The sequence below is a fragment of the Phalaenopsis equestris genome, unplaced genomic scaffold, assembly GCF_001263595.1.
Source record: "Phalaenopsis equestris unplaced genomic scaffold, ASM126359v1 Scaffold000036, whole genome shotgun sequence".
Lineage (NCBI taxonomy): Eukaryota > Viridiplantae > Streptophyta > Magnoliopsida > Asparagales > Orchidaceae > Phalaenopsis > Phalaenopsis equestris.
Window position 1 is genome coordinate 3891347 of NW_018164478.1, and position 15112 is coordinate 3906458.

The 15112-nt window shown below is 36.9% G+C and overlaps 1 protein-coding gene across 1 annotated transcript in view; it reads left to right on the forward strand.

Moving 5' to 3' along the window:
- Nucleotides 1–15112, forward strand: part of LOC110018769 (B3 domain-containing protein Os07g0563300-like) — a gene marked incomplete at its 5' end in the record, with an annotated part of 141079 nt that overhangs the window by 109413 nt on the left and 16554 nt on the right. The window contains 3 exon segments of the mRNA XM_020716201.1: nt 3050–3141; nt 5149–5547; nt 6065–6114. Of these exon segments, the coding sequence (XP_020571860.1) occupies nt 3050–3141; nt 5149–5547; nt 6065–6114 (541 nt within the window).

The following is a 15112-nucleotide window of genomic DNA, read 5'->3' on the forward strand; positions in this document are numbered from 1 at the left end:
CTTCTGTTGCCTTTTTGCTTTTAAGGTTGAGGTTTGGACGTCACTAGTGACTACTAGGGCTGCAGTTGAACTACATTGCTAATGATTGGCTTCATGCCTCCAAGTTAGCGGGTGATGTTATGTTCTTGTTTAACCAGCTCACTCTTCATTTGTAACTGATCGAATCTGGCTGTAAATTCCTCTCTGGACAACTCTTTCTATTATAGATTGTGGAGCTCCAGGAAGATATCTTGATAATAGTGTAGAGGCAGGTAGTTTCGTAGTAAAGTTTTCTTCATTTTGTCCCACTTAGTGATTTTCTCACCGCCGTCCCTCGTTTGCTGGCGTTGTAGGTTGTCCCACCATAATGAAGCGTGTTTTTTCAATTTAATAGCTGATAGTTTGACCACCGCTTATCTTTAGATATCTATTTATATTCAAAAGTTTGTTCGACTCCTTGTAGCCAGTTAAGAAATTCATCAGGATCCATCCCTCTATAAAATTTGGAAAGATCTATTCTAATGCTTGTCGCGGTGGCCTCCGAGTTCTCGTGGTTTCCTTTGGTATTGGATGCCAAAACTGCATGGATGGTATTCTGTCACTGTGGAACGGATTCAGATCGTCATCGCTATCTTCTTGTTGTCTCTCTGGGTCATGATCGAGGGTAACCTCGCCTTGGATTTCTTGATCTAGTTCTACCAATTGTTGTTGTAGACAGCGGATTTCACGCTGCATCTCATTCCGGATGGGTCCCAGTACGTTTCTCTTGTGGGGCTTATTTGATGGTGTGGATGAGAAGAAGACAAGGAGAATGGAGAAAAGGAAGAGGGACAGAAAAGGATAATTAATAGAAAAACAAAGAGAGGGAACCATAAGTAAAGAAGGGAAAAAAAAAGAAGGGGAATTAAGAGAGGGAACCATAAGTAAAGAAGGGAAAAAAAAGAAGGGGAATTTTTTTTTTTCTTGGCTTGGATGGTTGTGTGGATGGTAGGGAACCCTAGGATAGGACTAGAGTTGGGCTAGCATTGATACCAAATAATACCGGAGTTAAAACAAACCACGACGCAAGACAATTTTATTAATGACTTAAAAAATGTTATAATGAAAACTCAAAAGAGAGAAAGACAACACACAAATCAAAAGCGTAAGATAAGGATTACAAATGAAGTCTTAACAAAAAAAGACACAACAAGCTTGATGAGGAGGGAGTTCAGAGAGCTGGTGCTACAGCAACAACTACGATGAAGGCCAGAGAGCTATCAGACAGCTGTGAATGAAGTAGGCAAATCAGTAGTTATAGAGGCGTTGAACTGCAACTGGCAAAAGCAGAAAACATTGTAGAAGACTAGACCCGAAGAGGCAGTGGATGGCGACTTGCAGGAGGCGGGGAAGAGAGGTGGCCTACTGGGAAAGGGTGGCGGCACAATGCCTGCAGGAGCAGGGAAGATGTGGTATGCTGGGGCAAGGTGGCGGCACAATGGTTGCAGGGGTGGGGGCATGTGGCGAGGATGGCGACTAACGCCAAGGATCGAAGGTAGGCTGCGGCCTGCAGGGGAGCTGTAAGGCAGAGCTGGAAGGAGCAATATGAGGTTGCAGTCTGCATGAAGGGGGCAGGAGGGAGGAGCTGAAAGGGGGAAGCTGCAGACGGGCTAGAGAGTAGGGGGTTACCGTGAGTGTTGGAGGAGCATGTGGGAGTCGTCGGTCTTCAAAAGAGGAAGGATGTGCAGTGGGCTCCTCTGGAGGAAAAGAGCCCTGTGAGGGCTGCGAGGACGAGAGGCAGCGACGGTCAATCGAGGAGCAGGATACAGTCGGAACCTCAGGGATAATCACCACCTCAGATGAGGTTACATCCAGAGCACCTTCCTCATCATCAGATATAACCCTTAAGGAAAAAATCTAGGATAAAACTTGAATTCATATTAAAAAACAAGGCCCCTAATTCTAAGCACATAACCTCCTATTTATAAAGAGGCTTGACCTATTTTAGGAAACATTTCCTTTGAGGACCGGCTAATAAAAACATGTATTGATGTTGCGTAAAAATGAGCAATTAACATTGGTGAGTGATGTCAGTGGAGGTTGGACGTCGAAGCTTTGTAAAGTGGTGCAATCAATTGTTGTAGCTAACCAATCTGTGCTTTGAAATTATATGAAAAGGTGAAAGCAACGTTGCCAGCTGGTGAATGAGGATTGAAGTTGTATAAAAATATCTTTATATTGTGCTAGTTGATGAGAATGTGTTAAATTAGTCTTTAGAGAAGTGTACAATAAATTTATATCTTCAGTGTCTTTTGTAGGCCAATGATAGATTAATAGGAGCACATGCCATCATTCTCTACTTGATATTTGCATTGGTTGATTTAATGCACTTTGTTTCCAATTGCCTTTGCTTGTATGCATCCTATGAGGCGAGTTGCCTCAATACCTCGAACCTCAGATCTTAAAAGTTCTTGCAAAAATGAGGATGAAATCTCTAGGCAGTGTCGTATTTTCTATTTCATCTACCTTCTGAAACTTTGACTGGAAGCTCTTGAAAAACTCTCACTCATCATTTTCAGGGAGCCTGGGTGCAAATTCACAGAGCCCACAATACCATTGCTTTTTTATGCTCATGTTTTACCATGATTATTGAAGCAAGAATCTTGGCGCTGCTTTTGGACGATCAATATTAAATTGTTATGTATAATTTTCTAGGAGCTTTTCAATGTTAATAATGCCAATGAAGTTGACACCCTTTAGATGAAATAAACATAATGTAAAAGATTTACTTTTGCCTTCTATTTTTTTACTTCAACTTGTAGTTGCATCCATGATTGAATTTGCTTTTATATCTTCAACCATCCTTTTATATGCCATGAGCTCTATTTTTCTTCTAGCGACTGATATTCTGCCATCTTTGCATTTTTACTTTCTGCTCTTCTGGTATTTGTGTTGGAAAATCTCACATTGCTTTCTGTTTTTCTCTTTCTGCTTGGATTGAAGTTAACGTAGTTTTACAATAGAATTTTTGTTAATCTCCTATAATGCAAAGTCTTTATTTTTCTTTAGTTATTTGGAACATATTATATAGTTGTTTCTGCAGTAACATTTAGCCGGATTGATCCTGAAGGAAAGTTTCTCATGGGATTCAGGAAGTCTTCTACTTCATCTTGTACTGAACAGGTTTGTACTATGAAGATCTACGGACACAACATTACTTCTTTTAAATTTTAGACAAAGCTTTAATGTAGCCAAGATATCTATGCACCTTCTATTGTCACTGGAAGTTGTATAATTATTTGAAAATAGGGATCATTACATACAGAACCCCCCGAAACATTGATATTTATAAATTAGCCACCCAGATGTTCTTTCTTTTTTTTTTTTTTTTTTTGAACTATCGAACTGATGTATTTACATGTGCCTTGATCAAGCTATTGAGAATTTGATAAAAATGAAAAATATGGGTTTGGGTTTTACCATGAATTTTGATATTTGAGTGAAAAGTTGAATAATGGATGAAAGAGGGTAATGGATGGCTGTTGCAAATAGCAAGTTTTAGGTGGTCTGTATATAATTGCCCCTTGAAAATATTGTAAGAACCATTTTTATGTTAGCTTGTCGACCGCATGTCTGTACACTTTTGCCTTTATTTTCGTTAAGCTTTTGGAGGGCTGCAGAACTATTTCTCCATTGCATTGCCATGGGGATCTTGTCTTGGATTTTGCTCTATGGAACATGGATGATGTTGGGGCATCAAAATACAATTGAATGCTAACACGGCATAAATTAATTCTTTAATAATTTTTTTTCTCCTCATCCAAAGAGAATTATGATTTTCCTCCAAGGAGCTCCTCCTTCCAATTTTTCTTATAAGTCTACTTTCTTATTTGGTTTTCACATATTGCGTCACATTGTTTCATTTCATCTCTACCTAGACTAGATTTGTATTTAGTTCTACCAACTTTAGTTTGATATAATCTTCATCAGACAGGTATCATTCTATTAATAACTGAGGATGATACAGCCGCATATAGAGGCTCATATAAAAGTTAATTGATTCATTATCCCAACTATTTGATGTTGACTTTATGAAGCCTTATTTTCATTATCTATTATGAAATTTTCTTTAGATGTTGTACTTATATTTTTAAAGTAATTTTAACAAATTCTATCTATGCTGCTGTATGTCTACACTCTCTCTTCCTTAATAATCTGACTCTTCCCCTTATTTATACAATGACACTAATTCTATGTTCTCATTTTAATTAGTGGATTACTAACCTTTGTTAAACATCCAAATTATTTGTTTATTTCAATCACATTATTTTTAATATATGTCACTCAATCCAACACTCCTCCAATATAGTCATTATTAATTATTCAACGTAGATTTGTCACACATTAATTTTTTTTCACACTTAATTTAGATAATAATAAAATTTCGTTGCCCAACACTTAAATTCATACAACTTTGCTAGGTTAATTCCTGTTTTTAAATTTTGATTTTTTAAATCTCTATGATATTTTATTATTGCATAAAACTTTTAAGGCATTTCTGCATTTTACATGTCCCGTTTTAACTTTTTAAATATTCATATTTTTATTTGCATTCTTTTATATAATAGCTTCAAGATACTTAAATCTATTACACCTTGGTATCACTTTATCTTTTAATAATATTAATTGATAATTTTAATATCACATCCCCTTGAGTTTCATTTTTTTTTTTGTGAAATTTTTAATCTTTTAAAAGCATATGCTAAACATCTCATTTCTATTATTCTTTGTAAGCATTTTTATAGTTTAAAAGAAAAATTGACTCAAATGTTTTTCCTTAATGTATCAGTATAGAAATTGAGCACTCTTTTATACTCCACAATCACTTTTACTGCTAATCAGCGATCAATTTTGCATACCTTTTATAAATTTAACATACCTTTGACATATTTTTTCCCTTAATGTATACCACTTTAATTATCATGATACTCCATTAGATTTCTTCTCGAGATTTATAAACTTCATGTGAAGATCTTTTATTTGCTCTTTTTCCAAAAATGACCTAATTTCTCATATTTCTCTATTATGGGGACTATGCATTAAGGTTTTTTTGTTGATGATTGATTAGTGGAGAGAATAGTCTCATGTTTTCTTTGGAGCTTGGCCTCATGTTTTATAACATATGAACAGGAAAATCAAGGAGCTAAAGCTGGGAATGGTTCTTCAGCATCTTCAGATGTTAAAAACAATGCTATGGATTTCATTGCAAACCTTCCTCTTCGACCTCACAAAGGGAGCATAGAATCAAAAAACCAAACTGAGAGAACGGACAAGGAAAGCTGGTCTATGAATGACAAGGCTGGATTCATTCAGAAGGATGGTCATTTGCCAGTGGTTTCATACATTCCTTCCAAAAGGAAGAGCAGCACTCTCGGGTCTAAAAGTAAGCGCCTGCGAATTGAAAATGAAGACTCAATTGAGTTGACTCTTACATGGGAAGAAGCTCAAGTTCTGATCCGATCAGCTCATGATGATTTTTCCAGTGTCTCTAGCGTTAGTGTAGAAGGCCACCAATTTGAGGAATTTGAGGTAACTTCCCCATGTTGTTTGTTATGAAAGCTACATCTTGGCTATTTAGAAAGGTATATTTTTCTTCTGCAGTATAGTATGATTAAATAACTCATATATTAGCATGGTTAACTGACTTTGTCGTCGATCTCATACTTCAATACAAAATAACATACAGCCACTGTTTTAGTCTTCATCTGCAAGTAGTATTATTTATGAGTTTTGGTCGTTTGGTTGGTGGTTGGTATTAATTGGAATGCCGATCCATCTATGCTTTGATTGTTAATTATTGATATCTTAAAACATGCAATGACCAGAGGGAAAAAGAAAGAAGAGTTTGAGTTTCATTTTTTTAAATGCTTGCTCCTTTTTTCTGTCCCTTCGATTCAATCCTTTTTAAAGCTGCCATCAAACCCAAGGTTTTATTAGTTTGTTTTAGATTTTTATTGGCATTTTCACTTTTATTTTTCTTAGTACTTTGAAACTTCAGTTGTTCACTGGCATAATCTGATAAAATAAAATTTTTAATCGATTGCAGGAAGGACCAGTACTTGGGTTGCCAACATATTTTGGGAAAAATCAAGATGGGTAATGTTTTCGATATCATTAAGTTTTACCTCCAATAAACTGAATGTAACTTGACTTTCATCCTTGTGTTTATTTCTTTGAAATATCATATAGATTAGAGTCTTAGGCCTAAAAGACAGAAGTAGAGGTACATGAAATTAAAGAAAAAAAGTAAGTGTTGGAACTGGTTGCTTGAATTTGTAGGTCAGTTCAATATATAAATAATAGCTTTATTGTGCGTATGCTTTCTGCATGATTCTTCATCAAAATTTTCAAGCTGTCTGCTGAGACATTAGAGAGATTATAAGAATTATTTCTGGAAATGAAATTAGTGAGAAGTTCTTGCTGATCATGTCAATGATTCTCTGCAAAGCAGGGTTTCTTGCTATTGGAATTTAAATAACTGGCTATGCTTATTCATTGTTGCAAGATTTTCTAAAATGAGAAAAGGCATAATGACAATCCAGACTTTGTAGAGATGACACTTCTAAGGAAGAAATCATCAATTCATTAAGAAAGTGTCCCATGGGAGTGTCAAATCTGCAGGACAATTGGCCTTTGTCAGTTTCTTCTTACTGGTTCACATGCTTCTTGTTCTGTATCATCTAACTGTGCATACATCTTTTGATCTGTTAGTTACTGTAGCTAAATGTTTGGAAAATTTTCTTTAGTAAATACTAGTTTAATGGTACTTGCAATACTTTTCTTTCACCCCTTGGAGTTCGACATATTCATTACTAAATTGAAATGATGTTTCAACATATCCATTTATAATTTCTTTCAAAATTTGATAAATTATTTTATGCTTAAATGTGCGTCATTTAATGTATACGTAGCCATGTTTGATTCATATGAATGCAGCATGTGTTCGTTCATGAAACTATGCTGCATCCCTGTTTGTTCAACCTTGATCTACAAGATGGTCTTATCATACTTTTGGTTATTAGAGAAAGAATAAACAATGCTACTAAAAATCTTCATGATTCTAGCAAGGTACCAAACTTTTGGTTTATAGAATCTATTTTAATTAATCTATTGAAGCAATTTGTTGACCTTCATATTTGCTCCACCTTCAATCCATTTGAGCATAATAATTATGGCGAAGCAAGAGGACAATATCATTCAATTTTGTTCAAAATTCATTGAATGTGATGACAACCACATGAGACTTTGCTTGTTCAAAAAATGTATTGTGTTGATACGTCCAAAGCATCAAAAGTGTCGAGAAATGGTCTCCATGATCATTTTGATCAAATACCAAGAAAACAACAAAAAAAGGGCACAATTCGCATGAATTCAGTTTGGGTTGACTTGAATGTAATCAATATTTGCTCAAAATGTCATCATTTTGCAAAACATGCTAAACGATGCATCCAAAATATTGACATTGACAAAATGAAGGTCCTTGCAATTGATTTGTTATCATACGAAATCACTCGGCCATCGTTCGGTCGCAGATAAACCACGCCAATTCATCTATAATAATGAAATTAACTACAAATGACACCTAGATTGCATGGATCATTGCACTATGATGAAAGACTAACTTCACTCTCAAGCAAGACGACATCCAATTCAAGGACTGTTAACAAAAAATTGTGGAAAGGGATCAATATATAAATTATCATAAAATTAATCTTTATATAAAAACTCAATTCCCATCATATTTCTAGCCAACTCGATGTTGTCGCCTTTCTCTCTCTTTTTATTTCGTGTACGTCATATGCCTTCTATTTGTGAGTTCCAATTCTTGAGACCCAACTTTAGCTCATACCTTGCTTATGCTAGTTTCTCAGGATGCCATGTGTATGATAGCTTGTCGCCTCCATCTCTTTTCCCCCACAGATAAACTCCGAACAGCAACCCAATGACAACTTATCGCCTCCATCTCTTTTCCCCCACAGATAAACTCCGCACAGCAACCCAATGACAACTCGGATAATTGCCAACCCCTCTCCCTCCCCCAAATCTCATCCTATCACTATCATCTCTCTTTTTTTCTCTTTTAAATGAGAGGAGAATAATAAAAATAAATCAGCCTGATTTTTTTTTATTTCCTCTAATTCAAGAGAGTAAAGGTTCTTTGTCTCCCTCTCATTCTCCCTTCTCTCTGTAAACAAAGAGAAATTATGTCGTTGTTCTATAGCTCCTAGAATTTGCGAGAGAGTAGAAGAAAGGGATAGGTAAGTTGTAGGAGGGGTAAGGAAAGTGGGAGGAATGGTGGCGGCTGAATTCTAACACTATGAAAAGACAGCGAACTAGAAGCAAAAAATCGTTGTTTTTCACTACCCAACAGTGGCCTGCTGTCGAACAACAGCAGACGCAAGTTCAAAAGTGAAGGAAGCCTTTGAACTTTCAAGAGAGATCACCATCTCGATCTTGTCAGACTACAGATAAACCACTTGAAAGAAATCTAAGGATATATAACTCTAATGGAGACAACCAGAAGAAATCATGTCTAAATAACATGAACGAAGCCAAAAGGCTACTAAATCAAAAATTAATAGCAAATAAATAGTTCTGAAGCAAAAGAATTCGAATTCTAATTAAAATAATGTTAAAAAAGGGGTCCACAACTGGCACTAGCGGGAAAATCCCGCTATAGCCCATACAAGTGCTTGACCTGCTTACATGATTATGTGATCTTGCAATTTTTAGGATTCTACAATCCATGTCACAAAAATCCCACTGGAGGGAGCTCCCCTGTCATTCACCCTGGTTAGATTTTTCTTCTTCTTTTATGTAGGATTCTGCAATCGATCCATCACCACCATAATAAAGTTATTCCTTGTCTTATTTGAGGCAATCCTACTGTAAAATATTTGCTCATGTCTATTCTATGGAACTCTAAACACTTACAGCATTTCACAATTTGTTCTAATAGAATAAATTTTCATTCTTCGGCACGACCATAGTCGACACTACACATTGATGTATGTTCTCAACAATCAAGCATCAACCCATTTAACTTGTAACCTGCTTTTCTCACTCGTACCTGGTTGGGTATATCTGATAAATAAGTTTGTCTGGAGGTACCGACCCTCGAATGACATTTATGTTATGCTAGACCACTCTTGTTGGAAACCATCTTAGAGATAAACTGTCACTCAGGTTATCTGAGTCAACAAAGTTTAGCCCTTTTATGTTATCAGCTTCTGAAACTCACTATCTTTTAGGACAACCAATGTTGATCCTGTTGGAGTCTCTCTCATGGCTTCAGTTTGAGTCGCTAGCATCTCTCTCACATCGGTTGGAAGCTAATATTCCTTTTTGTCATCTTCATTCTCTCCCGTGTCACTGTTCTTTTTTTCATTGTTTCTCAATGAATAAGATCTTTTTCCTATTCGGCAATTAGAGCGTTGTGATCTCCATCATTCTTTCACTCTATTTAGGTTTCTCTTTGGGCGGACAATGTAAGTGCTCTATTGGGTGTATTCTTGTTGGTTCATCCAATAATTGAACCCTGTTTGAAGGATGATGTGGACCTGACTTTGTTGTATTATCTCTCCACTTTCAAGGCTAAGGTCTAGACTCTAGACATCCTATAATTTCCAATAGAGCTGCAGCTGTATCACATTTTCAATAGATTGTCTTAGTCTCCTAAGATGCGTCGCTACCATGTGCTCCTTCGGTTACCCCAACTCACATTTCAGTATGAGTTGATCAAATTTAGCTATAGAGTTTTATGAATTTATCATGTTGGTAATTCGAGGGAAGCTATATGTGTTTCATCTCTCTTTTCATCTTAGACTAGGTGTTGATCTTACTCTTTCATTCCTGTTGTCGGATACATTTTTGATTTTCTCACCACAAGGAACATTTTTCGTTAGCTTGATGGTTGGCAATTTAACTCTTTTTTCATGCAGAACGTCGTTGTACTTAAAAACTTGTTCCACTTTTTGGAGTTACTCTATAAACTCATTTGGATTTATGTGATTATCAAATTCGGTAAGTTAATTTTCACTCTAACACCGTGGCTTCTTCTCTATTTTTCAATGTCAAATCAAAGCGGCATCGACTGTTCTTCACTTAAAATTTCTTCGTGAAAATGATTGATTTTTTCATCTTGATCTGTTGAGACATAGTGGCTATGAGCAATTTCACCTGATTGTCTCCTCTCAAAAGGCATAAGCCTCTATTGCAGTTAGAGGATTTCTCATTGCACGTCCTCTATAGTAAATTTTTGGTCACCTCGTTGAGGATTTCTCCATAGCGGCTTTGAATAATTTTCTCCTTATCAGTAACGTGGGGCTTTGGAGAGGAACTGACAGGTCCTCAAGTGGGGGAGGGTTGCCGACCCCCCTTTCCCCTTCTTCCTTTCCTTCCTTTCCTTTCCTCTTATTCACTCTTTGCGTTTCCCATTTTTTATTCTCAGCACTTGCCAATTCAGAATTTCTATTATTTTTATTAGTTTTTGACTATTTTAAATTCCTTCTATTATAAACATTGCCTAAATTAGGAATTCTTATTATTTTTATTCACTTTCTTCTTTTAAAACATTGCTTATTATATTATATTTCATGATTAAAAGCTTTGCCTAATATAAGTTGTAATCCTTCTTATATTGTCACAACATATCCAGTGCTTAGAATTAACTAAGACGGGTACAAATAGTTGGAAGGTGAAAATCAATTCCCTTATATTATATTTCTATCCCAAATAGTTTAACATTCAAACATTCATGAAAGTGACACTAAAGAAAGAAATTATAATTTAAAAAAAGAAGAAATGTTTGTACATTTTCTTATGTTGTTCTTGTCTCCTGTACACATCATCTCTTCTTCTATTCATCTTAATAAAAAAATTTAAATCTGAAAAAAATGTTAAAGCAACAGAATGAGTTATCTAAAGATAACCTATGAACAATCACAATTTTAAACTACAGTAACCCAAGGAAAAAAATTCAATATGCATGTTAGTATTTTATATCTCTATAAGAAATCCTTTACTATGCTAGTCTTTCAGGTCTTTCATATGAAATTTTTGAATATACTAATGCATACACCAATGACCTTTACTATTTAACTTTAATTTTACTTTTATTTTATACTTTTACATACACATCTGTCAGCCTTGAGGATCACCTTAAAAAACAACCTAACACACCCTTGACTGATATTGTCCCGTCGGCACAGCGGTTAGTGATTTACATATTACAATTTTCTAGGGTGGAAATGTTTTACCATTGTTGGTCGATACTATCCCATCGACATAATGGTTAACAATATAAACATCATAATTAACTAGGAAGGTAAATTATAATCTATTCGCCCCTGACCGATATTATCCCGTTGACATAGCGGTTAGTGAAATATCACAATTGTCTAGGATGGTAAAAAACTTTTACGCGTGCTGGTACACTAACATTCTCTGCCTGTACTGTTAGGGGTGAACTCCTCTTTTGAACATGCACATACAAACATTCATATATAATTTATTTTTTCTTTCATATTATGCATTATCTTCTATGAAACGTTTACCACTGTCTGTTGATGTATAATGCAAACTTATTATATTTTTAAGTCATGAAATTAACTAACATATACACATTTTCTAAAATTTTAGAGGTTAACTTAACATGCACATAGAAGCATTCATATATAAGCTATTTCATTCTTTTATATCATGCATTCTTTTCTTATGTTGTGTGTGTGTGTGTGTGTGTGTGTGTGTGATCATGCGATAAGCTTATTTGTAGACCTCTTCTAAGTCATGTCTAACCTCTATTAAAGTCATGCAATAATCTGATATCAAACTTATATATGATGCATTTATCTTACCGTACGTCCGTTTTCCTGCTGCCTTTCCATCATTCTAGCCACTGCTGCTCCTTGCTTCCCGCTGTCAATTACCGGTCTACGTTCATCCAGCTACCACAGCCCGTCCTACCTCCTCTGCAGCTGTCTAGCACTCCTCCAACCATCACAACCTGCCTGTTGTTCCCCTGCAGTTGTCCAGCACTCCTCCCACCCATCAAAGCCCTCCTGCTCTTCCCCACAACTGCTCAACGCTCCTCCGACCATCGGCGCCCCGCCCTCTCATGTTGTTGTTGCCACTACAGGCTTCTCATACCACCGCCTCGCAGTGTCAATCCTCGCCATCTCCCACAAATAAATTTTATTGTTTATGTTATTTGTGTTTATTTATTGGCATTTTCTGTGGTTTGGGTTTTCTCCTCTGATATCATTTGGTATCAGAATAAGCCCAACCTTAGTCCTATCCTAAGATCCCTAGCATCTGCCCCAACCTAATCCACCACAACAAAATTTTCTCTCTTTTTTCCTTTTTCTTTCTTTTTTTCTCTTTCTTAACTTCCACAAGTCCCAAACCGTCAAATATGCCGCTAAGGAGAAATATGATCGAACCTTCCCGGGAAGAGATACGACGAGAACTTAGTCGCCTCCAACAGAGGCTTATGAATATTGAAGAGAAAATCCAATGGAAGATTGCCCTTGACAGTGATCTGGAAGGTTGAAGGGAAGAACAAAAAAATATGAAAATGAAGCGACAAACATAGCATCAGTTCCTATCAACTTACTGCCACCAAAAGTTACAGACTCTAGTTTCTGAAGTTGAGAGACCACATCACCAGGCGACCCCCCTTACTACTATCCAACGAAACTAATATGCAAGTTTGCCACAACAAAAAAATGTTGTAAGTGCCACGGATTTGGACATGTTAAAGCAGAATGCACAACTTGGGGAATGATCTACTTAATTGAGCAGGGCGTCATCGAAAAATTGGGTAAGGAGACCGCAGTCACTAAAGTCGGTGAGGACATAAACGAGGAGAACCTGCTTCCATTTGAAGAGATAAACAACAATTCAGAAAGAGATGCAGACTTCAGAGATGATCCACAATTGTCAGCAAACAAGGAAGAGACGCCACCAATTCCAGTTGACATGGAAATAGAGATTCTAGTTGAGGTAACAGTAGCTATTCAGGAAAATAGTAACCTTGATGTAATAGACATTCATGCGAAGGATGGAGTGGTGGTATCTCAAGCTACTATTTCACAAACGATGAGGGAACATTAGCAGGATTAACTTCGGATATTCAAAAAAGGCATGAGTTTGAGAAGTCAACCACCGATACAGGACCACCACAGATCAAAACATCACGGATATTTCAGATGTATTGACCCTTCTTGGGTTGCCCTTACGGAGGAAAGTCCGATATACCATAAGTTGAGTCATTTTGTGCCATGTTGGAAATATTATGGGGGATTGTTCAGAGGTTATTTTCAGTTCAGCATCGTAACCATCCTCAGATGTCTTGACAGAAGAGGTGAATTCCAACTTTATAATGGGCCCTAGGAGCTTGATGGGGACCAAAATTATTCAATGGGATCCAAGTCCTATCAGTAAAGAGGTCTCTTCTGAGGAGGTGTTGGTGAGTGTTGTGCAGCTTGCCACAAATTTCATCTCAACATTTATCTCTCCTGTCATACCAGTTTCTCATATGCACTCAGCTGATTGTGAGATATGGAAGAAGCTGGTTACCCCTGGAATGGATCGATACCTGCGTGGTGAGAACATTCATCTACCTACAATTCCAGCTTAGGGCGTGCCAAAAGAAGATAAATACCTATTCTACCAAAATGGGCTTTGAAACGACAATGCTTACGAGATTAACATACAATGGGACTGCAACATTTCAGTCACATTCAATGTCACAGTTCTGACACCGTACTTGAGGATTTGGAAGCTTCGAAAAATGATGTCGAAACTCTCCAAATCTCGGGAGACTGACGCGGGGCTTTGAAGAGGAACCGACCACTCCTCAAGAGTGGAGGGTTGCTGACCCCTCTTTCCCCTCCTTTCTTTCCCTCCTTTCCTTTCCCTCCTTTCCTTTCTCCCATTCCCTCTTTCCTTTTCTCATATTTCCTTCCTAACACTTGCCAATTCTCAATTTCTACTATGTTTATTAGTCTTTACGTATTCTGAATTCTTCCTTTCGTAAATACTGCCTATTATTAATCCTTGCCTATTATGTTTTATTTTTTAATTAAAAGCATTGTCTATAATAAGTCATAATTCCTCTTATATATAGGGGTTGTTTTGCCGAGGGAGGAGATCTTTTGTTGCTTAATAATTCAACGTTGTTTTTGGATAGCTGCTGACGTCTTGTTTTGCCCTTCATGTATCTAAAGGCGAAGAAGTGCCCCAACTGTCCCTCATCCTAGGTGGTGAACTTCTCCAAGGACTAGGTCTGGTTTGTTGTTGACCTCATTTTTAGTGAGGTTTGGTCTTTCTCTTAGGATTTAGGATCTAGCCTTAGGAATCTCTCTTGGACTATCCTAGAGTCTTAGAAATGGGACCCGCCTCATTTTAGAAATTCATCCTACTTATGTACCCTTCTGGAGTTTTGCGTGTGTGGTATCGACTTCTAGCACTTAGAAAAGTGAAACCAACATGAGGGAACTCAAAAAGAGTCCCTATAGGACCTTTGAGCCTTATGGTGGCCTTTTGCACAATTTGCACTCCCGCGCGCACAAATTTCGCAATTCGGAGAGTTGGCGCGTCCGATCGCCTCATTTCGCATCGCTTGTATTGTTACCCGTCGAAGGCTCGAATAAACCTTTTGAAATGATCGATCGCGGGTCGAAATTTTGTGGAATTTGAATTTTGACGCGTTTCTGACCCGATTGTCGACGACGTCGTCCGAGTGACCCCGGATGACAAAAAGAACTGCGTTGGTGCGACCGGAACGTCAGTTTTGCCTAGAGAAGACACCTATTTTGTTACGTCGCCGCGCGCGAGTAAATCGGGTTTTATTTAATATATACGAATTTTTAATATTTTATATATGACTGGGTCCCAAAATTTTGTAATAAAATTAATCTTAATGAGATGAAAATTTGAATTTGCACTTATACGTTCCTCACTTTCGTTCTAAATTTCACCAATTTAAATTAAAAAAAAAATGCTTGCACCTTTATAATTCTAAAATCTACTTAATAATACTCTGTTGTTCTTGTTCGTTTTGGATTTCAGCGCGCTGATGTTTTCCTGTCTT